We start from the raw sequence: 27265 nt of genomic DNA, 5'->3' as shown, positions 1-27265 counted from the left end.
AAATATGACGACATAAATTTAAAAGTAAATGTTGACTAGGGATAATTCACCACTCTTCCTTTATTAGAGAAATGAGGTGTAATAATGGCAAATTTGGAAAAAGTAGATATAAAACTCTGGTAATTTTCCTTTCAAGCATTTTTCATTACTTATCTTCTTAGGTGTTTATAATAAATGCTTTCTAGTGAGTCAACTTTAAGCTCCCTAAGGGCAAAGAACTTTCTTAATGTCCATTACAGAGCACAATGCTTTCAGCTAGCATCTAACTCTAGAAATTATATTCCCATTGTTCATCACTTAATTTTGAGAGACTAACTGATAATATTTACAAAAAGTCTGACTATGTAATAGTCCTCACACCAACAACAATTTCTAGCCAAAACTAGATGTGGTCAAGAATGGAATAAGAAATGAACACTTTCACTAGCAGAATGACCCAGATTTCTATCATGTTCCCCACTTGTACTTAAAAAGTTTTCACAGCACTGAATAGGACTTCACAAAAGATGATATCTGAAAGTTTAAAGACAGACATTCAATGTCATTATTCAGCACCAAAATGTAAATTTTAAAACAGGGGGGAAAAAAGATATATATGTAAAACTGAATCCCTCTGTTGTAAACCTGAAACTAACAAAACATTGTAAATCAACTAAACTTCGATAAAAAATAAATTATAAAAAATCAGACTACAGGGTTTCCCTAGTGGTCCAGTGGTTAAGAATCCACCTTGCAATGCAGGGACAGTGGCTCCATCCTTGATCTGGGAAGATCCCATATACTGCAGGACAATAAGCCCGTACACCACCACCACCGAAGCCTGCGAGCTGCAGAGCCTGCGCTCCACAAGAGAAGACGCTGCAGCGAGAAGCCCGCACACCACAGCTACAGAGCAGCTCTCACCCAGCACAACCAGAGCAAGACCAGGCACGGCAGCGGAGAGCACAGTCAGAAACAGATAAAGCTAAAGAACAGAAAACCACCGCAATTTCCAGAGAAAATCAGCTTCTTAACAGAAAAAAAATCACAGTATAATACTATATACCACTAGAAATGCTAACATGAAAAAGACAGGGAACCACAGGTAAAGACATACAAAAATCTCACTTATCGCTGGGCAGAGTGTGAAGCGGTTTGGAAGCCACCGGTCCTCACACTTGGACCCAGCTCTTCTGCCCCCGGGTGTGCACCCACCTGAGCATACACAATGCTCACCAAAGACATGTCTGCATGTGTTCACAGCAGCAACGCTTAAAAAACTGAAGGGTAGTTGATTGACAATGCTGCGTTCATTTCAGCTGTATGGCAAAGTGGTTCAATTACACATATACAGGGCTTCCCAGGTGGCTCAGTGGGTACACGATCTGTCCACAGTGCAGGAGATGCGAGAGACGTGGGTTGACCCCTGGGCTGGGAAGATCCCCTGGAGGAGGGCCTGGCAACCCACTCCCGTATTCTTGCCTGGAGAATCCCATGCACAGAGGAGCCTGATGGACTATAGTCCATGGGTTCACAAAGAGACACGACTGAAGCAACTGAGCACAACATAGACACAAACACAAACAGATGTCTGTTTTCAGATTATTTTCCATTATAGATTATCGCAAAATACTGAGGAGAGTTCTCTGTGCTCTGCAGGAGAGCTTTGTCGTTTATTTTATAGACAGTAGTGTGCCTCTCTCAGTCTCACACTCCTAACTTACACCCCCCACCCCTTTCCCATTTGAGCAATCAGAAGGCTGTTTTCTATGTGTGCAAAGTATGCTTCTATTTTGGAATAGATTCATTTGTATTACTTTTCAGATACCACATATAAGTGATATCATATAATATCTGTCTCTGACTTACTTAGTATAATAATCTGTACATCCATCCACTGTTGCTGCAAATGGCACTATTTCATTATTTTTTAATGGCTGAATACTATTCCATTGTATAAATACAACACACCTTCTTTATCCATTAATCTGTTGATGGACACTTAGGCCGCTTCCATATCTCGGGTATCACTGTAAACAGCACAGTACAACAATTTTAAACCAAAATTGAGAAACAACCTAAATACCCTATAGTGACGTGGATAAATTACAGAATATCCACACAGTTGGATATTATACAACAGTGAGAGTAAATGTACGATAAACATGCAGCAACAACTATGGATCTCACTAAATAATGTAAGAGAAAGAAACTGTCCACAGAAGAGTACATCCTGTATGATTCCATTTACATAAGGCAGAATAACAGGCAAAACTAGTCCCTGATGTTAGAAACTGGGATAAAGGTCACTCCTAGGGGTGAAAGGTGGTGACTGGTCGTTTACTTCTCATTCTGGTTAGTGGTTATGTGTTTAACAGTTTGTGAAAATCTGTTGAGCTGTGCACTTTTAATTCATGCATTTTCACGTACTTCAGTAAAAGTTGTAACTGCACTAGAAATTTACATAAAGTAACAATAGAAAAGTCCCATTTTAACTGCTCTGATAACTCCTGTGTGCAATTATACTACGTCAATCCATTATTAGCTCTCTTCAAATGTTTACACTTTGTAATAATTACTCTGCAAAGTTCATTGAAAGGTAGTGGTCAGCGGGTTTTCTGCATGAAAAGGGCACAGGACAGAAGTGGGAAAGTGAGGAGGTTATCGGGCTGCAATGAAGCAAATACCTCTGGACCCGCTTCACCTCGGGCGACTCTCCAGGCCAAGGACCCAGACGTCCTTCCTCCAAGCTCTCCAGGCTGAGGGCTTTTGGGAGATATGAATTCAACAAGTTCCACAATGATCCTCTGGAGAAGTTCTTTCCTTCTGTTTTCTGACAAAGATACTTGCCTCTATAATTCAGGTTTAAAAACAAAAAGTCATTAAAGATTAAGAGAACATAGGAGTTCATCTGTAAGCATGACTATAATTAACACATTTGTATTTTAATAATGTCCAACTAACCAACTTTATCTTCATACATACAATTATTTGGAAAATAAAAACAACACTGTGGAAAGTTAAAAATGATTCTGTAACTTTCATGTTGAGAAATCATTTAGCACCCATATCCAATTTTCCACACCCTTTGCATATGTGTGCACGTGTGTTCGTGTCCGACTCTTTGTGACCTCATAGACCATAGCCCTGGAGGAGGCAATGGCACCCCACTCCAGTACTCTTGCCTGGAAAATCCCATGGATGGAGGAGCCTGGTGGGCTGCAGTCCATGGGGTTGCACAGAGTCGGAGACGACTGAGCACCTTCACTTTCACTTTTCAGTTTCCTGCATTGGAGAAGGAAATGGCAACCCACTCCAGTGTTCTTGCCTGGAGAATCCCAGGGACGGGGGAGCCTGGTGGGCTGCCGTCTATGGGGTCACACAGAGTCAGACACGACTGAAGTGACTTAGCAGCAGCAGCAGACCGTAGCCCACCAGGATCCTCCATCCAAGGGATTTCCTAGGCAAAAACACTAGAGCGGGTTGCCATTCCCTGCTCCAGGGGATCCTTCTGATCCAGGGATCGAACCCCTGGTCTCTTGCCATCTCCGGCACTGGCAAGTGGATTCTTGACCACTGCGCCACCTGGGGAGCCCTTCCATGTCCTCTATTGGCCCAGATTTTAAACAGAGGCAAAGGGTTCTGTTTCTGAGTAAGACCAGCTGTCCTGTTGAGAAGATGAGGAAAGCAGGGGACCACACCCCTACACCACACCTGTTTGAATGCAACAGAAAGCTACCACAGTGGCCCAAGGGAAGAAGCAAACTGAGGCAAACTGAACTCCCTGCCAGGCACCTGCCATCTACCAACCAAACGGCAAGGGGAGCCACGCTCCCAGCAGGCGGGTGTGCTAGGACGCCGGGCAGGGACGCAGCAGGCCCGCCAGTGCTGGGGGCCAGTCTCTGAGTCCAGGCCCTTCCCAGGATCCAGCAAACACCCCGGGGTTTCAGCTGAGGCACTCGCAAAGGCTGTACACTAGGGGTATGGCAGAAGTCCAGGTAGGAGGAGACTAACCTCGGATCTCAGCCACTGTAAGGTGATCTGCCCTGTTCTAACTGCTTGCAAGATGCAAATTTAGTTGTTTTTTAAATCATGAAAAATATTAATAATACACATATATATAGTAAAAAAATTTCAGTACACAAAAGGAGTAAAAAATCAAAGCTGAAACTTCCCTCTTGGACCCCTAGTTCTCCTCAGAAATAAGCATAGTTAACAATTTCCTGTGCCTTCTTTCAGAAATTTCACCACGTAGATACATGTAAGGATAATTGCATGTAATAATATTCAAGTGACACTTAGAAAAATAAGTCTACATATAATATGTATTTTTTTTTAACAGGAGGATTAGTAAACACTTTTACTTATTTGGTCACCCCTGGCAGCACATGTGATCTCAGCTCCCTGACCAGGGAACATGGGCATCGAGGCCATGCCCTCTGCATTAAGAGAGTCTTCAACCATTGGACCTCCAGGGACGTCCAAGGCAAAATATTTATGTCAAGTATTGCATATATTGAATTTTTTTTTCACTTTGAAATGTGACAATTTAAGGCAAAAAAACACAAAAAACAAAAATACACCCACCCACAAAATTTAAAATGAGTCCTCAAAATTTTTAATGAAAAAAGATGTTTGACATATTTAAATATTTTTGTTTGTGTACTACTTCAAGAACTGCAATGGGTTAAAAATTGGCTATTCTTGATTATATAAAAAATTTCAAATGTCCTCTCAAAAATGACAAACACCCATCACATACCTGCTTATTAAGTCCATTAATAGTTTCTCGAAGTAATTCCTCTTTAATTTCAGTTCTTCTAGAGATTACCTCTTCATGTTTACAAGAATATCGCCAAGTGACATCAACCACCTCAAATTACAAGACACAAATATTTAACAAGATTATAACCATCAATGTTAATTTGCTAAACACCTAGAATGCATGTAATTCTTAAATAGAAATTTTTAAATGCTAATCTTTCCATTAAAATTTTTAAATCTGTAGAAAAAAATCAAATATGCTTTTTACTCATATTTTAACTGGTACACATCCAAGGAAGACTGTGATTAGGAGATAAAATTTTCCCAACAATTAGCTACCAAAATTTATTTACAAAGCTGATCTCATAAAATTCAAAAAATAAAAACTCCATTTTATGTACTGAATATCTAAATGGTACATATATATATAAAAACATTATAGAACTGTTTCTTGGCAAAGGTGCAAAGATAATTCAGTAGACAAAATAATTTCTTTCAACAAATTGTGCTACAATTCATTATCCATAGGCAAAATAATGAATTTCAATTCACACCTTGGACTATACATAAAAGTTAACCAAAAATGGATCACAGACACAAATGTAAAACTAAAAGCATAAAACTTCTAGAAGAAAACTTAGGAGAAAACCCTTGTGGCTTGAGATAGGCAAACATCTCTTACATGTAACATCAAAAAGCAAGATCCACAGAAGAACAAATTGATAAACTGAACTTCATCGATTTTTTCTCTTTAAAAATCATTAATAGAATTAAAAAGACAAGCCAGACAGGGAGAAAATCTTTGCAAAGCACATATTTGAAAAAGGATTTATATTCAGAATATATGAAGAACTCTCAAAACCCAAGAATAAGAAAATGAACCACTCAATAAAAAAAAAAAAAAACGGGCAAAGAGGAGAAATGGATGACAAGTCCATAAAAAGCTGCTCAGTATTCGTCCTTGAGGAAATGCAAATGAAATCACTGCACATCTATTAAAAGAGCCAACAAGAAAAAGTCAGACCATCCTGCTAGCAAGAGTATGGAGACACTGGGAACCCTCACACAGTGCTGGTGAGAATATAAAATGGCTTTGGAAAATAGGTGAGCTAACTTCTCAAAAAGTTAAAGTCACCTACCATGTGATTCAGTCATTCCACTTGTAGGCATTTACCAAAGAGAAAAGAAAGCCATGCTCATTCAAAGACTTGTGCCTTTATATTGTCATATAAAGACAATAGCGGCTGCACTGGAAATAGTAAAAAACTGGAAAAAACCCAAATGTCCATCAACAGGCAAATGGATAAACAAAGCATGGTACATTCATACAGTGGAATACTGCTCAGCAAAAGGATAAACAATTGATACATGAAAACACACAGGGGAATCTCAAGATAGTTACAATAAGTAAGATAAAAGCAACCCCCCATCAAAGGGAGTAAATATGATTCCACATACACACACAACTCCAGAAATGCAGATTAATCTCTGGTCTCAGAAAACAGCTGTGGGGGACTGCAGGGAGAGGGGCAGGGATGAGAGAAGACGAAGCAACAGGGAAACTGCAGGGATGGCGAGTGTCTTCACAACTCCACTGCAAGGGCTATCTCAGGGGCGTGGACACAGGGCAATGCTCATTAAATCGTACACTTCAAATATATGCTGCTTAGTCTATGTCAATTATACCTTCAAAAGCTGTCAAAAGAGCAAACTAATTTTATTCTTAGGACGCATTCCACGCCCCCCATGTCCTACCTCGTCCTTAGAGAATGCTATGATGTAGGAGAGCTTCTTGCCCCAGCCAACCTCGTAGAGCAGGGGCTTGTCGCAGACATCCTCGCATGAGTCGCAGTGCAGCCAGCGCTGCTGAGATGGAGAGTACACCTCGGTCCAGACGTGGTCTACACACGTGACGGGCGGGCGAGAGGCAGTGGGGGTAGGAAACAAAAGTTCAGTGTATAAAACCAGAAGGACCTTTGGTAACTGTACACGCGCCCAAGAAGAGAACCACACAGCAACGAGCAACACGGAACTTTAATGAGCAAGCCTGACCATTCTATGCTATACAAGACTCTAGAATGGCTGTTCTGATTTCTCTCTGAAATTTTGGAAAATGTCTTGGAAACTCTACTTCAGTAGAGTCAGTGTTAGGTTTGGTTAGAAGTCATGTGAGCTAAAACTCTAAAAGGGGCAAACAAGCTGAACAACAGCATCAAAAACATGGAGCTGAGACTTCCCTGGTGGCTCAGTGGTTAGGACTCCATGCTCCCACTGCAGGGGGCACGGGTTCAATCCCTGATCGGGGGACTAGGATCCTGCATTCTGGCGGTACAGCCAATAAATAAATATTAACAAATGATCAATAAAATTTCCACTAAGCAACAATACATCATCCTTTAACAAAAAGTACACATAGCAATTGAGCAGCCCATGGTACTTGGAAATTATGCCCATAAGTATTAAAATTTAAAAATTAAAAAAGCAAAAAACAAAAACCATGGGGCTAATACACACAGTTTGCTAATGTGAAGGAGTTAATTCTACTTTGGAACAGCAGAGATCGAACAGTGGATGTCTGGTTATTCATGGTCTCTATTTGATTGTAAAACAAAAACAGAAACAAAAAACAAACAAAAAAACCCAAGTAACTATTAAGTGAAGCTTTCATTTTACCCTAAGAAAACAAAAGAAACATACAAGTGAAAAAATCTAAGAACATGTAAGTGACACAAGTTATAAGTAAATAAAGACAATATAAATCTCACATGGCTTTTATTATATTTTTATTGTATACTGAGTTAAAATTACTAAATCTTGTAATCTCTACAAAAATAAAGAATTTCTAAAGAACATTATTGCACATGTTCTTATCCAAAGAGAAACAGCATGACTAAAAATGGCGTGGTATCTACAAATTGTTAAAGAATATTTATGATGCAAAGTACTGGCCACTAAAAAAAAAAAAACCGATCCCGTGCTCCCCATAAAAAAATCTTGTTATCTTACAGAAAGCAAGCGGAGCCTCAGACTGACAAGGCAGGAGTGTGCGCCCCAGCCTCAGGGCGCCCCCCATGCCGCGCACCTGTGTAATCCCAGACGTAGCGGGCTTCGAAGCCCAGGGCTCGGCAGCACAGCATGAAGCAGTTGGCCCACTCCCCGCACCGTCCACTTCTCGTCTCCAGAAGCTTTTCGGGATTATTATACCTGGTTTAAAGTAACAGCAACAAAAAGTGCCGATTCATTATCAAAACCAAGAATTGTAAAGAATTTACACTGAAAGAAAGTGTTAGTCCCTCAGTCATGTCTGACCCTCTGTGAGCCCATGGACTGTAGCCTGCCAGGCTCCCCTGTCCATGGGATTCTCCAGGCAAGAACACTGCAGTGGGTAGCCATTTTTTCCTCCAGGGGATCTTCCCCACCCAGGGATGGAACTGGAGTCTCCTGAATTGTTGGGAGATTCTTTACTGTCTGAATCACGAGAGAAGCCACCTTTGTGCTAAACAGTAATATTTCTTAACTTCATATTCTTAAAGAACGATTACAGAGTCTAGAATGTGAGAGGCACTGTGCTAGAATCCTGGGTGAAAAATGACTAAACACTGGTACACAGCCTTCAGGAGCTTACAGTCCTGAGAGAGAAAAGGACAGAACACAGATAATTTTAGTATGTGACAGGACATGATACAAGCCACACAACAGGTCAGAATCGGTGTTATGGGACAGGGTTCAGGGAGGAGACACTGCCCCTGAACTGAGCCTTGCAGGACAGGCAGGCTTTGGAGACACAGAGATTCTCTGAGAAATCTGCTTTAAGCATGAGTGTTAGCCTAACAAGTGGTATAATTAGCTCATTGTACTTAAACAACTTTAATAAACTGCTCAATAAAGATTTGAAAGCTTAGCTGAACTCAATTTTATTAATACTTAAAACACTATTTTTCTTTCTAATGATCATTTGGATTACACTTTTATTCTTCCAATTCACTTGAAGGTGCTTGCTAATTTGGAAGTGGTTTTTTGAAATGTATTTCCCACATTCTTTAAAAAGTTACTCCAGGGACTTCCCTGATGGTCCAGCAGTCAGGGCTGGGTGCTTTCACTGCTGGGGCCCAAGTTTCATCTTTGGTCAGGGAACTACGACCCTGCAAACTGCACAGTGCGGGCAAAGACAAAAACAGTTACTCCAGTTCTAAAATGACCATAAAGCTGAAGAACATGGAATTTTGCATATTATGTTTGAGAAGGAATTTGGAGCTAATAAAGCTACACAGGGAAAGTGCCCAGCTAAGCAGAAATATTCGCCATGAGCTCAGGCAGAAAGGACACAGCTTCACAAATGCACTGGCTCGGCAGTGACGAGCTTGTCTTCAATCAAGCAGATGCTCTGGCTTGCGCTAAGTTAAATGAATTTATAATTTAGGTAACGTAGTTACTGAAACAAGTGGTCTATTTACTTGAGGAAGTAACAGCAGCAGAATTAGGGCGTCCTGTGCCTCCATGCCTCAACACCACTTGTGTCAAGGTGAAAGGCCACAGTCTCTAATGAATAGTGTCCATCCTCCCAACCCTACACAGAGAACAGCCAGGATGAGCGGACAATTCACAGGGAAAAGGACAAGGTCTAAATACAATACCTTTGTATTCCCTAGCCTCTGCCCCTACCCCATGCACTATCAGTCCATACCCACAGCCTAGAGTTTATGAGGACAATCTACGTATAATGATATATATCTTTATCTTCAGATCTTTCCAAGTACCTGTGCACATATATGCTGAATTAAGAAAAAACTGGTGTTAATTACAGATAATTATTGGATACTGGATTCTCTTTATCTTGGACTCTGTATAAAACAGGACTGATTCTCCCTTACGACAGAACTGAGTACTGAGGCCCCTAAAATCAGGTATTTCAAAAACTTGCATAAAAAGAAGAAAAACTTGCTATCTTTTCTTACCTAATGACACAACCAAATTTTATAAGTATTGTCAATTAAGAATATCTAATAAAAGACTTGTATATTGTATATTAAAGGATGGAAAAAGTTAACAGGAAAGTTCTAATTCCTTTAGTTTAAAACCAAGAGATATGAGGGTAGGTTAGGTTGGCAGGGGACGCACCAAACTTAAAATTAAAAATAAAATACGATGCAATACAACAGCACTGTCTACAGTCTCCACGCTGTGCATCATGCCTCCAGGACTGCTCTATTTTATTTCTGGATGTTATACTTGGTTCCCTTCATGCTCTTCCCACCCGTCAACCCTCCTCCCCTCTGGCAACCACCAATTTTTTTTCTCTGTGTCTATTAGTTTTGCTTTGTGTGTTTATTTGCTCTGGTCTTAGATTCCACACACAGGTGAAATCATGTAGTACATGTTTTTCTCTGTGTGACTTATTTCCTTGGTATAACACCCTCAAGGTCCATCATACTGTTGCAAATGGCAAGATTTTATTCTTTTCTTATGACTGAGTAGAACTGCATGGTGTATATATAACACCACATCTTCTTTATACATTCACCCATCAATTGCTAAAAAATAAATCTTAAAAGATCTCATAACAAAGAAAAAATTTTAACTGTATAACAACCAAAAGTAACTAGATTTACTTTGATCATTTCACAATGTCTACAGATGTCAAATCATTATGTTGTATACCTGAAAATAATGTAACATATGTCGAGCATGCTTCAATTAATAACATCATGACAGTAAACATTAAAAAGGAAAAACAAAATTAGTTTCAAAAGTGAAACTATTTAAAAAAATAATATAAACATGACAGTCTTTAACTATATTTTCACCTTCCATATTACCATCTGATGATTTAAGTGCAGCACTGTATTTACCATCACAAGGATTAGTATTATTCTAATCTTTTAGCATTATTTTTTACGTGCTATCAGTATTATTATTAATGTTATCAGAAAGTTAAAATTTATGTATTAAAAGAAGAAAAACTCACAATTTACAGCATTAAATTGCTAGGACAATACTCATTTCAGGAGTCAACAAACTTTTCCTATAAAAAGCAAGACAGCAAATATTCTAGACTGTGCAGGCCATATGACCTCTGTGGCCAGTCAACTCTACCACTGTAATATGAGAACAGTTACAGACCATGAGTTAGCAAAAGCAGCATGGATGTGCTCCGTTAACACCTCATTTACAAAAACAGAACGTGGGCTGGACTGAGCTTGTCACCACAGCTAGCTGACCCCTGTTCTGGAGGAATATACTTCTCATAACAAAAGTGAAGATCAGAAGTTGGTTTAGTAAAATTCTCTCCTGACCATTCCACGGGGGACTGCTCCGACTCCCCCGTCAGTGGACACTCACTCCTGACCACTCCACGAGGGCCTGCTCCAACTCCCCGTCAGCGGACACTCACTCCTGACCACTCCACGGGGGACTGCTCTGACACCCCCGTCAGCAGACACTCACTCCTGACCACTCCACGGGGGACTGCTCTGACTCCCCCGTCAGTGGACACTCACTCCTGACCACTCCACGGGGGACTGCTCTGACACCCCCGTCAGCAGACACTCACTCCTGACCACTCCACGGGGGACTGCTCCGACTCCCCCGTCAGCGGACACTCACTCCTGACCACTCCACGGGGGACTGCTCCGACTCCCCCGTCAGCGGACACTCACTCCTGACCACTCCATGGGGGACTGCTCTGACTCCCCCGTCAGTGGACACACTCCTGACCACTCCACGGGGGACTGCTCCGACTCCCCGTCAGCGGACACTCACCGTGGGAACCGGTTGCTGAGCTGGCATGCATCGCAGTAGTGGTCTTCCACTCTGTTCGCACCCCACTTCAGCTCCTCATCACTGGGGATTAATGACTCGCCTCTGGACTTAGTCTGGCCACCACACTTGCTGCACACAATGTCATTCACCCAGTGAAAAAATTCTTCCTTAAACCAGTGTAAAAGCTCCAGCAAAAGAAAATCCTCTTCACTTACATTAGTACCTGAAAAGTTAGAACAGAACTGAGTAAGACCTAAAACAGAAAAAAAAAAAAACACCCACATACATTTTATTCTCAAATATGAAGCTGAAATAAATGAAAACAGAAGACGATCTAAAAGGTCTTCATGAGAGGACGCAGACAGAGCTGTCGCTGCACTGGGAGGCACACTTAAAGCCGTCGGGCTTGAGTACTGCATCCTCCGACCGACACCACACTCAGCACAGCTGGCTCGCAGGGATCGTCACGCATGCGATGAGTAAGAAAGTTAGTCTGACTTTGGGGACACAACTTTTCCCAGAAGCCCACTGTGTCCCCCTGTTGCCGAGCCAAGTAATAAAGCTATCCTTTCCTACTTCATCACCCCTCCAAAACAGATTTTGAAAAACATTTTTAAATGACTGCATTAAACCTGTTATCAGACATAAACACAAGTAAATATGAAACAATCACAAAATTACAGGCAGAAATCGCAGAATTCTGGGCATATTAAAAACCATCCTATTAGCTTTTCTACTATTAGTGCTTCAATTGTACAATTTAATTCATCTGAAAATACTTACCATGAAACACATAGAAGCACAACTATGTTTACAATATATATCACAACCCTTCACGTAAACAGGACATATCATTATATTCACTGTATCAAATAAAAGAGTCTCTAACCACATTCAAGGCAGTGTTATCTCTGGGAAGAAGGAAAGGAATGAGGAAAAGAATCTGGGAGACATAGATGGGTCTCTCATTCCTGTCTTTAATGTTTTATTATTAAATAGTTAAACAAACACATATATGAAGGAAACATATGGCATAATATTAAGATCTAATAAAATCTGATGCTGGGCACAGGTATTCAATCTATTATACTCTATTCTTATATTTATATTTTATTTATTTCAAAATTATAAAAAAATTTTTAAGAAAAAACTACAGAGATTAATTAATTAAAAAGCCAAAATATATTATGTTCTTGAGTGGGAAAACAATATTCTCAAGTTGTTAATTCTCTACAAATCAACCTGTACTTTAATGAAATCCCAACACATACTAGAAAATAATTTTTCATAAAATTTGACAAGCTAACTGCAAGAAACTCATATGAAAGAGGATGTGCACAAAATAGTCAACACAACTTTTAAGATAAATTTGTCTATAGTACTTTAAGACACATTAAAAAATTCTAAATAAAATATTGTGATATTGGTAAAGGACAGACGAATGAAATACAAGAAAGAGTCCTGAGAGACAGATTTCTCAGTGATGCACAGTATTTAATAAAGCTAGCCTTTAAAGCAATTCTAAGAGGAGGGACTGTTCGACAAATCGTATTGGGACAAGAAGCTGTCCAGATATCAGATTCTTCCTCCATTCCTTCTAACGCATATATATAAACACCATACACAGAAAGAATATTATAAAAGCAGAAGTTTATGTTTACAACTTTGGGGGAGAAAACAAAACACAACTGTAAAAATAATTTTCTCACATTAAAATTGATAATTTTTCAATTTCAAAAGGTACAGTAATGAAATAAAAGAATACTGAGAACAAAATGTAGTGCATCTAACAAAGAAAAGTATCCAGAATATATAAAGAATGTCTATAAATCAGGAAGAATACTCACAAAATCACTGGAAAAATTAGCAAAGTCCATAAGAAAGTTCAATAATTTCATTAAGTGGAAACAAACACTCCCAGACCCTTCTGTTACAAGTTGGAAGACAGCCTGTTTGCCAGGGACCCACTGTAGCACAGAAGCATCACGTGCCCTCGATACTTTCACATCCATCCCAGGGAAACATTCCTTCAGGTAGGCAGGCAGGCTTTCCAAGGATTTCCCCTGGAAGCCTTGAGAATAGAGGACACTTGTCCCCATCTCAACGTCCGTCCGTGGAGCACTGGAACACAGTCTGAGTGGCAATGTGCGCACTGCAGGCACGAGCGGAAGGGCAGCGGCCTCCAAGCCGTGTGAGAAAAGCACCCTGGAGCCGCACACATAAGGGACGCCACGCTGTCTGTAAGCTCTGCAACACAAACTGTTTACCTTTACATATAACTCACTACTTATGGATGCAAATAAACAGAAAAAGAGATGAAAAGAAACACATCACATGGTAACAGCTGTTAAATGTGGAGTGAGAGGGTAGACTGACGGCAAGAAGAGCTTAGCTTTTCCTGTACAATATGAAAACTTCTCAACAAAGAGATATTGGTGAATGTTCATTTCCAAAAATGAACTTTTGGAAAAACAGCACTGCCATCCTGCTTCTCCACTGAGTCCCTACAGCAAAGTAATCTTTTTAAAAACAAAAGGCAGCTCATGTCATTTGAAACCGTCCAATGATTTTCTATCTCATTCAGAATACAACCCAAAGTCTCTTTTATTTTTGCAGCTGGCCCATGTGGAGGCTGAAAATGGCCCCCTAAAGACATATACATTCTAACCCCTGAGCCTGTGAATGTCACCGTGAAGGAAAAAAAAAAAAAAGAAAGCCTCTGTAGATATGATGAAGTTAAGGACTCTGAGGTAAGGACATTCCCCAGGTTACTAAATAAGGACCTTCAATGCATCACATGTATCCTTTCAAGAGGGAAGCAGTGGGAGACTTTACAGAGGAGGAGGATTTGAAGATGTTGGTCTTTGAGACGGGAGTGATGCAGCCACAAACCAAAGACTGCAGGCGGCCACCAGAGGCTGGCAGAGGCAGGGAAGAATCTCCCTAGGGCCTCCAGGGAGTGTGGCCCCGCCAACATCCTGATTTTGGCCGAGGGATGTGAATGATGGGCTTCTGGCTTTCACAACTGTGAGACAGTACACTTCTGTTTTAAGGAGCCACGTCTGTGATAACTTGCGCCAGCAGCCACAGGAGGAAGCAAACAGATGCCCTTTGTCTCCCTGACTGGGTTTGGTCGCATTCCTTCTGCTGCAGCCACGTCTCCCTTCTGCAGCCCATGAGGATGGCACGCTCAAGCCCGCTCAGGGAGCCTGTGCAGCTGGCAGGGCCTCCACCAGAAAAGGAATCGCTGCTTCAAGGGAAGCTTTCCTGACGACCCTCCCCCAAGAGCACCCTGCGTGCGCTCTCTTCCGTCTTCCTGGCCTGTCTCCCCAGCACGACTCACCACCTGCCAGACCTGAGGAGTTGTCTCTGGCTTTCTCACCCACGACGGCAGGGACTTTGTTTGCCGTCTCTTCAGCGGCTGAGCTTGCTACACAGTAGGTGCTCAGTAAATACTGGAATAAATGACAGAAACTGAGCAAACTAACAAGCTTCACAGTATCACTGAGTCATCACTGTTCAGCAAACAGTCAGGATGGGAGGAGGGAATACAGCACACTTTTGCTTCCGAGTCTGTGTCCTCCTGGGATATGGTGTGTCCTAGGAGCACGCACATCACAGAGAGAGGGTCAGTGTTCCCTGGTTATGCAAGATCCTTAACTATGACTCAGAGAATTCCAAGTGGAGCCCTGTCTGCACAGGTTAAGAGCTCAAACAGGTCAGAACAGCAACCATCTGATAGAACTTTTGGTAATAATGGAAATAATTCATACCTACACTATCCAATAGGGTTGCCACTAATGATGGCTTTGAGTACTTGAAATGTATTGAATGCAACTGAAGAACTCAATTTTTAATTGTCATTTAATATAAATTAATTTAAATGTAAATACCCTCCAATGCTCCCTTTCTTTCTAGAACCTTTGCAATTCCTCCCTTCTCCCTGCTGCCTTGTCTTTTCATCCTGGGCAATCTCACTCACTTGCACGGCTTCACCTGTCACTGTGAAGTGTAGGTCAAGGTGTGCCTTCCAAAACAGCTCCAGGCCTACATTTTCACGTGGGGGCCCAGCTGATGTCCAGCAGGGGCCTGAACGCAGACCCCTCATCTCCTTTCAAAGCCTGCCCACACTGACTGCAATTCAGAGAGAGGCGGTCCTCTTGCACATTTTCCTTCCACGCCCCCAACTCCATGTCCAATCACCCGCAAGCACCCCAACAACTCACACACCCACCGCTTCCCCTGCAGTCACACCCAGTGCATGCCTTACTCCTCTTAGGGAAATTCTATTTCTACTGTGCTTGAATTCTTCTCTCCTGTACCCTCTTGATTCTCTTTATCTTACAAGTGATTGCTAGGCTGATTTTCCTGAAGGGCACCCTCTGTCTTTCCCTTGCTTAATGCTTCAGTGCCTAACCCTCTGACTTAAGTCATCAGGAACATCTGACGTCTCTGAGAAGTCATCTTATTTCTTCCTGCCTAGTGAACAGGTTATTTAGCACTTCTGCTCTAAGTTCAATCATACTAACACCATAGCATTAGCCTTCTAAGATGCATTCATCCTTCAAATTTCCTTGGTCCTTATTCTCTACTTCAAAACCTCATTACAAGTCCTTTGTTTCATTTCACCTCTAATTCTTTTTTGAAAGATTAGAAATATAAACTCAGTATGCTCTGCTCTGCCTGAAATTCAATGTCAAACAAAACATGGTCTTGGCCCGCCTCACGTGTCTCCCCCAACCCGACACAAGCAGACCGCGCCGTGCACCCTTCCCCCGACGCCTGCCGTCACTGCCCCGCGCACACTGCTCCCTGCACCTCCAGCAAAGTCCCTCTTCCCTACCTTCATGTGTCCTTTGGCATCTCAGGTTGTAAATCCAACGTATCTTTCATAAACTTAAAAGACCAAAGCCCAGTCTCTTCTGATTTTCACAATACCAATGCACACTACCTGCTGCATTCCTTCTGCCCTACTCACGTTAAAGCCCCAGACTTGCCTGACTCTAGGCCCCTCTGGCCTTCCTGTCTCACTGTGGGGATGATCCAGGCTCGTGAACACAATCCCTACAACACCGAGACTTAGCCCGAAGGCTGTAGGATGCTCCTCCCCTATGCCTCGCCACCACCAGGACCCCAGTACAGCAACAGGGCATGATTACAAGAAGCCATCTGCAGGAGGGAGATGAGCTCAGGAGGAGTCCTCAGGGAGGCCTGGAGACCACAGAGGGCCCCAGGCACACCAGAGGAACCTGTAGGCCCCGGCACTCACACCAAGCATTACGCAGTGTGGTTAAACGGGTTGAGTGGACGCGTAAGCCTTCCACAAAAGGCCTCCCTCTTCACTTCAGTTCCCATTACCCAACACATTCTACTCAACTTTTAACAAAAAATTACAAAGCAGGCTAAAATGCAAGAAAAAAGTCTGAAGAGATAAAACAGGCATCAGGACCACTTACATACAGCACAGATTTTGGAATTACAGAATTTAAAGTAATTATGATTAACATGCTCAGGGCTGTAACAAAAAAGGGAGACCACATGTAAGAACAGATGCACAGTGTAAGCAGAAGGATGAGAGAAAGCAAAAACTGTTATACTGAAATAATGCATTTCATGGGCTCATCAGCAGACTGGACACAGCCAAGGATAGATCACTGACCTTGAAGACAAGTTGCCAGAATCTGAGAGTCAAAGAGAAAGAGAATGAAAACAAAGAAACAAAATACCCACATCAGGCAATTACGGTGGGAGAATTCTCATAATGGCCTAGCACATCAAACAAAAGTGGAAACAGTTGATAAATAAGAGTATAACAGGATACCCTATTTTGCAGTATCAGAAGGAAAAGAGAGACAGAAAGGAGCAGAAGAGACATCTGAAGTAATAATGGCCAAGAATCTTCCAAGATTAACGAGACACCAAAACACAGATCTGGGACACTCAGGAAACACCAAGTAGGATAAATGCCAAAAAATAACATCCACGTATGTCATACTCAAAGTGAAGAAAACAAACAATGGAGAGAGAATCTTGCATGAAGCTGGGGATGGGGTTGGTGAAGGTTCTGAGTACAGAGACAGAAATTACTGCAGACGTCTCATCATACACAAGCAGGCAACAGCAGAGAGAATCAAGTCTCACTGACAGGAAAAAACCCCACCAACCTAGAATTCTACATCCCAGTGATATTATCCTTCAATAGTGAAGGAGAAATAAAGACTTTCCCAGGCAGAGAAAAACCGAGGGGCTTCACCTCCAGAATACCTGCCCTGAAAGGAACAATAGAAGAGGTTGTTCTTCAGAAAGAAGAAAACTCAGGCCTGCATATGGAGGCATGTCCAAAGAATGAATGAACGAAGGCAACACAGAACTTCTCACTCTCAGTCTACCGGGTGACGACAGCGTCCAGTTCAGTGAAATGAAGGACGGTAGGGTCTCCAGGGATGGGAAGGAAGAACTGAGCCACTCTGTTAAACTTACCTGCACTATACAGAAAGCTGTATAATGCTTGTGGAGTTAAGGGAGAGATAAACTAGAAACTCAGAATCAACATCTACACACCACTATACATAAAACGAACAAAGACCTCCGTGCAGCACACAGAACTCTACTCAGTGCTCTGTAATAAGATAAACGGGGAAATAAGCTAAAAGAGTGGACATACGCATAGATAACTGAGCCACCTGGCTGGACACCTGGAAGTAAGACAACATTATAAATCAGCTCTACTTCAATGTGAAATAACAGCTTTTTAAACTGGAAAAAAAAAAGTTTATTGCATACTAGATCAACCACCAAAAGAATATTACAGAACACCCCTAGAAAATATAGTATTAGGAAATGAGTTCACAGAAAAAAATATTTATGTAAAAATTCCAAGTAAAAATGCTGAAGTTGGAAACATTTAACAACTAAAATCCTAAAACTATTCATGAAAACAACAAAGCACCGGCTGATGAATGTGGCAGGCACTGCTCTGAACCATTCACATGCACTAGTCTAGCTATTTCTGAGAATTGTCATTCCGATTATTGAACCAAGAAACCAGCAGGGAGATGAAATCCCTTGCTCAGTGATGCAAGGTGAGAGGTGGAGCTCAAGCTATACCCAGGCAGTCAGTCGGCTTCCACATGCATACGCCACAGCAGTAACTGCCAGTTAAAGGGAGTCAGTGGTCGAATCACATGAATTCATTCTGGATAAGCTTTTTCCCAGATTCACATTAAAATTCACTAATAATGCCATCACATATTTCATGGACTAAAGTTCCAGTGATATTATAGCTTTAAAAAAATCACATGCCAATGATTAAAAATTATTTGAGTTAAAAAATTTTAACAGATGTGTGCATGTTCAGTACAGTTCAGTTGCTCAGTCGTGTCCGACTCTTTGCGACCCCATGAATCACAGCACGCCAGGCCTCCCTGTCCATCACCAACTCCCGGAGTTTACCCAAACTCAGGTGCATCGAGTCAGTGATGCCATCCAGCCATCTCATCCTCTGTCGGCCCCTTCTCCTCCTGCCCCCAATCCCTCCCGGCATCAGAGTCTTTTCCAATGAGTCAACTCTTCACATGATGTGGCCAAAGTACTGGAGTTTCAGCTTCAGCATCAGTCCTTCCAATGAACACCCAGGGCTGATCTCCTTTAGGATGGACTGGTTGGATCTCCTTGCAGTCCAAGGGACTCTCAAGAATCTTCTCCAACACCACAGTTCAAAAGCATCAATTCTTCGGCACTTAGCTTCTTCACAGTCCAACTCTAACATCCATACATGACTACTGGGAAAACCATAGCCTTGACTAGACAGACCTTTGTTGGCAAAGTAATGTCTCTGCTTTTCAACATGCTATCTAGGTTGGTCATAACTTTCCTTCCACGGAGTAAGCGTCTTTTAATTTCATGGCTGCAATCACCATCTGCAGTGTGCATGAGGTATATGCAATAAAAAATTATACTACTGTTGTACTTCTTAAAAATCCAAATAGAACTGGGTTACCTATTTACAATGTATACAGTAAAGGGCACCATTTCAGCACTTTTGTTGATTTAGTAATGATGCATATTTAGCAATGAATAGTTATGTCATTACCTTTATCCAATTTTCTGGCTCTAGACAACTTTTCTTGCGATCTCCTTTTCAGTTCTTGGACTGGAATACAAGCCAGTGCTTTCTCCTGGAGAGCAAGGTTCTCATAGACCAGTACATGCTGAATGTTGGACCGAAGAACTTTTAGAATGACTGAATTGTCAGCAACCTAACAAAGAAAACAATGAAATTAGCTTTTCTTCATATGCTATAAAAATAATATAATAAAAAATACTGGTTCTATGAGTTCATAGATAAAGGAATGTACAGATTCACTGAAATATATTATACTGAAAACCTTTATAAAATTAGTACTAGAAGATAGCCACATCTGTATCACAGTCTAAGACAGGTCTATATTTTCATTTGAATAGATGTTACTGAGGATGTATTTAAACAGGGATATGTTGAACTCTTGACCACAGCTTGGATCAAGACAGCACTCTGAGCAGTGCTTCTGACCGCTCTTTCCACTTCAAGTCCCGATAAATGTACTTTTTTTTCCCTTTACATATAGTATTAGCTAAAGAGGACTGATCTCAAGGGATCAGGAATTTTGAGAAATTCCTGAAGGAAGAAAGGCAGGTACAAATGGACAAAAGGAACAAACAATGGCAATATGCCATCCAGAGAAAGTGGTTATAAAACTAAAGAAAGTTCTCAAAATAATCCCGAGGAGGGATGGCCAGGAGGCTTCACAGAGCAGGAAGGGGTCTTGGAGTAAATGTCAGGCAGGCTGCCAGGCTCTGCAGCAGGGACAGCTCAACACTGTGGTCACTCCTTCTCCACAAAAAAGGCGTATCTCTGAGCAGTGAGGGTGGACGCCCAGGTTTATAAAGGAAAGAGGCGTCCCCGCTCAGAACCCGTGCTGGTGTGGCACAGCCCACCTGGTGGCATGTCCTGCCCTCCCCCTCAGTCGTCAGGACCAGACGCAGTGCTCACCAACAGGCTCACAGGACCTCTCAGATCCCTGTGAGCCCCCAACACCCAGCACTGCTGAGACGGAGCACTGGGGTCAACAGCAGCAGAAGGAACGCTGCAGCAAGGGCAGCAGATGCAGAAGAGACTAAAAGAGTCCACCTTTGGAAGCTCAAGGGCACACTCGAGCCACAGAATTTAAACACTGAAACGAAGATGAAAGCACAGGTGGTGTGTCAAACAGCAAAACAAACACCGTTGTGTGATCAATCAATTAGAAGACTGAGAAGAAGCGTTTTCTGACAATACGGTACAAAAGGACAAAGACACTAAGGATAAACTCAGAACTTCCCAAATCCAGCTAACAGGAAATATCTAGAAACTAGAGTAGAAAAAAATGGAAGAGAAACACTTCTCAAAGAAATAATGGGAAATTTCTGAGGGTTGAAGAAAGAGGCAGTATGAATGGGGTGGGGTGGGGGGGAACAAAGACTAAACTAATACTGACATTTTATAACAATGGTAAAGATAAAAACAAAATAACAAACTAGTAAAACTTAAGTTCTGTTTGTTATAAATAAATAATTAAAAAGCAAAATCACATAAGAAAGGTGGCAGACATGGGAACAGATGCTAGAAAAATATAAAATAATATTTGCATTTAAAAATTTAAGACAATAATTAGAAGACTAAAAGAGGATATTTAACTTTCTAACTTTTGGAGGGAAAATAATGGAATAAAACTTGATCCATTTAAACAAAAATAGAAGAAAAAAGAAAAAACAAGGACATACAAAACACAAAATGTCAGAAATAAGTTTAAACGTATTAGAATTACCATAAATAGGAATGGATTAAATGTGTATAGAAAAAGGCAGAAATAGACTAATTTAAAAAATACCACATACCGACTATAATGTCAATATACGAAGCACTGGGCATGTGTGCACAAAACAGACAATCACTATGGTCTAAGGGGGAAAGACACTGAACAAATAATGACAGAATCTTCACATTAAGCCAACAAATTTTGTGTGTTTGTGTGTAAATGTATTAGATAATAGAAAAATAATAAGAGGCCAAACCAGACAAGGGCATTATCCTCACAGGATAATGAGTCTATGGACATAGAAACAAATATTGCTACAACAATGCCAATTTACTCAAATATTTAAGGAGTCTTCATGATCTGTTAGATACAGGGGCTGTAACGGCTAGTTTATTCATATGTATGGGAAGAGCTGTAAAGCAAACACAGGAACAGTGTAACTGCCTAACAGGGGCTCTAATGAGACTTCCCAGAAGTGATACTGTAATAAAATATGAAGGATGAGAAGCAGCTGGTGACCAGGGAAGGGAGAAGACCATTCCTGTGAAGAGGGGATAACGTGCAGGTAGGTAGCTAGGGAGCATGCAAAGGGGGAGATCAGACAGAAAGTCAGGGTGTCTGGAGCGCAGCGCACCAGGCAGGCAGCTGGGCTGGGTGGCAGGCAGCTGGGCTGGGTGGCAGCCAGGTCCTCCCTGTCTCTCCCCACTATACGGAGAGCTGTCCGAGACCTAAGGAGCAAGGGAGTAAAACGGCCAGCTTCATGTTCTCCAAGCTTCCAGCTGAGGTGGGGAGAAAGCAAGTCTCAGGAGACCCACAGGGGAACCACTGCTGGGCTCTGAGGGAGCAGAGGCTTGAACCAGGAGGGGACCGAGGTGGTAGCAAAGTGAACGGATTCAGAATCACGGAGGAAGTGAATCAACAGGTCCCACTGACTGAACCCTGCAGTCAAGGGATGACCCACAGATTTTCAGTAGGAGCAACTGGGTCAATGGTCGAACCACTTAAAAGAGGAGGGAAAAAACCAGGAAATGGTCAACTGAGCTGAAAACTATGAATGGTCAAGTAAAAATGAACCCAAAAAAGTCCACTAAATTTAGGGGCATGGAGATCAACGATGATCTCAGCGGTTTAAGTGGTGTCCCAACATGGGCCAGGAGCTGTACAAAGTGGTCTGCGGGAATACAGACAGAAAATATTACAACTGCTATTTATATCATTTGTGCCCCCAAATTAAGCTAAGTTATTATAACACTGAGCATGTGGATCATTGATGGCCCCTCCCCAGCTACAGAAGCCATCCCGAGGGAAGAAAGTCCCACAGAGTGGAGGGTACCCAGGGGCATGCTCACTCCTACTTTTGGTCTCACCATACTACAAGCTTCTGTAGTTCAAATGTGCCCAGTTCAGCAGCTTTGCAGATTATATTATGTAGTTTTTACTAAATTAACCCTCAACCTGACTTAAAAAGGATTTCAAGGCAATAAGGCTAATACTTATGTAAGAATATGTGGAGGGTGTACAAGAAGAAATGGTAGAACTAACGTGTCTTTTTTTCAGTATGAGCCCCTTCAAGAGCCAAACTTTAATGTGAAAAAAGATCACAGTCTACTCAGATCTGATAAAGTGAGCCTCCCAAATTCAAAATTATCAAAAGAGCATTTAAAATATAGATTTAGGTCTACAGTCGTTGAATCATAATGTTAAAATCGTTTTTTAAAATTAAAAATACTACTTATTTCCTATCTCCTCTTTTGTTGTTGCTCAATCGCTAAGTCGTGTCCAGCTCTGAGACCCCGTGGACTGTAGCCCGCCAGGCTCCTCTGTCCTCTGCTATCTCCCAGAGTTTGCTCAGATTTGTGTCCATCAAGTTCGTGGTGCTATCTAACCATCTCATCCTCTGCTGCCTCTGTACACTGCTTTATAATGTATCCAGTACAATGGCACACTAATCTAAGTATACAATTTAGAAACAAATATATATTGAGAGGCCACACTCAGCAATATTTTGCTGAAGGGGCACATAAAGTGTGGAAACCTGCTAGACAAACATGAGGAGTAAAGACAGGGGTAGCTACTGGGGACTCCCCCTGAAACCTGCAGCGAAGAGGAAATGAGAGATACAGGAAGGCAGGATCTAGCGATATTTGTGTGCTGACTTGCGTCTAAGAGCTTACAGGAAATGCTTGTAACCACTGACCTGTTTGTGAAGAATGCACGTTTCCAAGTTCTCTCTCTCCTGGTTCAGCCAGTCTGGGGTTTGCCTAGGAATACTGCATACCCAGGCTATTCTAACAACAATGGTCCAAACTCAGATGAAAACTGGCCTAAAGCAAGGTTTCAAAGCCACTGAGAAGAATCTCCAAGAAAAGGGGCAGGTCATGACTGCACAGCCCACCTGTGACCCCGCACAGAGTGGAGGAGAGGAACACAGGCACAGAGGAGGGGCTGGCCTTCAGCAGCTGCAGACACACTTATCCAGCAGCAGACGACCGCGGAGCTGGGGCAGACCTGGGGGCGGGAAACCCAGGGCACTCACAGCAGGAAGAGCGCGGCCTACCAGAACCGACCCAGAAGCAAGCGGAACGTGTCCATTCTTACTTCATTTATTGTTCACTGGAGAATAACTGCTTTCCATTTCCATTTAAAAGAATTCCTATAAAGATGAGACCTTTATGGTTTTTTTTTTTCCTTTTCACAAGCAGAGTTTCATTTGTTGGAAAGGTAAGAACTCAGCCAAAGAATTTTTATTTTCAATTTAGTATTTTTTGCTCTGGAAATTACCCCCTTCACTGTGGTATTTAATGGCATGCAAACAATCTTGAACAATAAAGGTTATTTTCTCGCCTTATTTCTTTGGCACAATGCCCCCAAAAAAAAAAAAAAAACCTAAGTCATAAAAATAGCAGTTTGCTGATTGCATGGCAGCAATTATAGCAGCTGGGTAACCATGTACATAAGGCAATAGTTAATTGCTTAACGGTTAAAGTTATTTGGAGTACAAATGGGAGTTTAAAATGTGAAATCTGTCTGTTTTAGATTAAAAAGATTTTTTCCTTCATTAATCACACTTGGATTTCAATTATTTGGTTTCTGATGAGAGACCTTTAAGACTCTATAAGAAAACAAGTACAATGTGTATTTCTGTCAAACCACATGATAAAGGCAGAGGAAGCTGGATCAGCAAGTTTACTTTTTTAGTAAAGGACAGGCTTCCCAAGCCCATCAGTCCTCTTTCTGCCTTTTTACAACCCTCTGCTTCCATGGCTTTTACATTTAGAATCTGCTTTTTAAATACAGAAGTTCTGTTTAATGCATTTTTAATGATATCTAAAATCAATTTGTGACTTAAAGAGAAATTTCTTACAAAAACCACTTTATTCTATATTTAACATTAATGAATGTTGCAAAAAAATTTTCAGGAAATACTGAATGGTATAAATAACAATAAATCATTAAAATTTCACTACTCAAAATATCAGACTGTGTACAGCTTTCCAGAACTTTTAAAAATAGACATATTTATGTATGAGCATTTTTAAGAAGAAAAACAGAAATATTCACATATATATAACATATATTGTTTAATTTTGGAATTCTTTACCTTTTTTCCTACATAGTAATAATCTTCACGTCAAAACATACCACATCATCCTTTTTAATGGACGTGAAGAACATCAATTTAAAGATGTGTGATAATTTCAACAACTGCCTATTGAAAGGTATGTAGATGTAGCTTCCTCTTGAGAATGGTTAATAACAAACTGACATTTAAATCCTCTGTCCAGATAGGAAACAGGAGCAGAGATTTCTTCTCTTAAAAAGACTGCATATAAGACAACTAAGATGTTGTCTTACGAGATTCAATTAGTTTAAAGTCAACTAACTGAGATTCCTTTGGTGATCCAGAGGTTACGAGTTCACCCAGAAATGGGGGGGGGGAGCCAGTTCAGGTCTTGGTTCAGGAAGATTCCACATGCTGCGGGGCGACTAAGCTTGAACACCGCAACAAGAGAAGCCACTGCAACGCGAAGCTCGCACACCGCGATGAAGAGCAGCCTCTGCTTGCCATCAGCAGAGAAAGACTGCGTGCAGCAACAAAGACCCAGTGCAGCCAAAAATAAATAAAATTAAAAAAAAGGAAACATTAGTCTTAAAAAAAAAAAAATCAATTAACTCGTAGGTGCACAACCAGGGGAAGAAGCTGGCGGGTCAGCCAGGAAGCTACGCTTCTCTGTGGGCTCCCACTGTCTTAGGCATGCACTTCAAGCTTTTGCAAGTCTGACTTAACTCTGTAACATCCTCAAGGTGCAATAAATCCAACTCTGATGTGGATATTAGAGAAGGGTTTTGAATATAATAAACAGAATTGGTGTCAATTTAAAAATATAAACAGAAGAGAGAGGACAAAAGGTGGCAGAGAAAGACGTGGGCTTAGTCCCTTCTCATGAAAACACGAAAATCACAACTGCTGAACAACCATCGATAAAGTAAACTGGAACCCATGAAAAAAGATATTCTACTTCCAAAAACAAAGAAAATGCCAAAACGAGATGGCAGGAGGGACACTTTCACAATATAATCAAACCCCTACTTCCCAGGGTGGGGGGCACCCACAAACTGGAAAATATTGCAGAGGTTCCCCCACAGGAATGAGAGTCCTGAGCCCTATGTCATGCTCCTCAGCCTGTGAGTTTGGCCTTGGAAGGAGGAGCCCCCAGAGCATTTGGCTCTGAAGGTCAGCAGGGCTTGAGTGTAGAGGCTCGACAGGACTGGGGGGCACAGACTCCACTCCTGGAGGGCACACAAGGTCTCATGTGCCCTGGGACCTGGGGCAAAGCAGTGACTCCACAGGAGCTCTGGCCAGCTTTTGCTGGTTTGCTGGTTTAGGAAGGTCTCCTAGGGAGGTGGGGGTCTACTCTGGCTTGCTGTGGAGGCGAGGACACCGGTGGCAGAGGTACTGGGGAACATGCATCTGACGTGAGCTCTCCGGAAGGCAGCCGTTACAACACCAAGACCTGGCCTCACAGAGCAGGCTGCAGGCTCCAGGGCTGGGGCACCACAAGCCAAACAAGCAGCCGGGCAGGAGCGCAGCCCCATCCATCAGCAGGCAGGCTGCCTGACCCCACAGCTGCCTCTAAATACACACAGCCCGAGACACAAGCTTTGTCCACCACAGGCAAAGACCTAGCTCCACTCACCAGTGGGTAGTCTCCAGTCGATCCCACCAAGAAGGCTGCACAAGCCCCTGGACCAAACTCACCCACCAGAAACAATAAGAATTACAATCCTGCAGCTTGAGGAACAGAGACCACAAATAAACAAAGTTAGACAAAATGAGATGGTACAGAAATATATTCCAGAAGAAGAAACAAGATAAAACCCCAGAACTAAGTGAGGCAGAGATAGACAACCTGTCTCAAAAATAATTCAGGGTAATGATACTTAAGATGATCCAAGATCTCAGAAAAAGAATAAAGGCACAGACCAAGAAGATATAAGACATGTTTAACAATAACCTAGAAGAACTAAAGAATAAACAACAGTGATGAACAACTTGCTAACTGAAATGAAAAATACATTGGAAGGAATCAATAGCAGAATAACTGAGGCAGAAGAATGAATAAGTGAGCTGGAAGACAGAATGGGGGAAATCACTGCCACAGAGGAAAAGAAAGAGAAAGGAATGAAAGAAAGCAAGGACAGTCTAAGAGACCCCGGGACATTAAACGCACCAACATTCTCATTATAGGGACCCAAGGAGGAGGAGACAGAAAGGACCTGAGAAAATGTGTGAAGAGAGTTGGAAACATCCCACACACGGGAAAGGAAACAGTCGCCCAGTCAAGGAGCTCAGGGCCCCAGGCAGGATAAAGCTGAGGAGGAACATGCTGGGACGCAGTCAGGCAACTTACAGAAAGCAACCAGGG

At 41.8% G+C, this 27265-nt stretch overlaps 1 protein-coding gene across 1 annotated transcript in view; it reads right to left on the bottom strand.

Moving 5' to 3' along the window:
- The window catches only part of NGLY1 (N-glycanase 1), a 62694-nt gene that overhangs the window by 10383 nt on the left and 25046 nt on the right, over positions 1 to 27265 (bottom strand). Inside the window, exons 5-10 of the mRNA XM_040243018.1 lie at positions 19595 to 19760; positions 11503 to 11725; positions 7826 to 7947; positions 6499 to 6644; positions 4742 to 4852; positions 2667 to 2831 (exon numbers count right to left, since the gene is read on the bottom strand). Of these exons, the coding sequence (XP_040098952.1) occupies positions 2667 to 2831; positions 4742 to 4852; positions 6499 to 6644; positions 7826 to 7947; positions 11503 to 11725; positions 19595 to 19760 (933 nt within the window). The remainder of the gene's footprint in view (positions 1 to 2666; positions 2832 to 4741; positions 4853 to 6498; positions 6645 to 7825; positions 7948 to 11502; positions 11726 to 19594; positions 19761 to 27265) is intronic.

Source organism: Oryx dammah, unplaced genomic scaffold, assembly GCF_014754425.2.
Source record: "Oryx dammah isolate SB20612 unplaced genomic scaffold, SCBI_Odam_1.1 HiC_scaffold_7, whole genome shotgun sequence".
Classification (NCBI taxonomy): Eukaryota; Metazoa; Chordata; class Mammalia; order Artiodactyla; family Bovidae; genus Oryx; species Oryx dammah.
The sequence above is the reverse complement of the archived record's forward strand: the minus strand, read 5'-3'. Positions and strand labels throughout refer to the sequence as shown.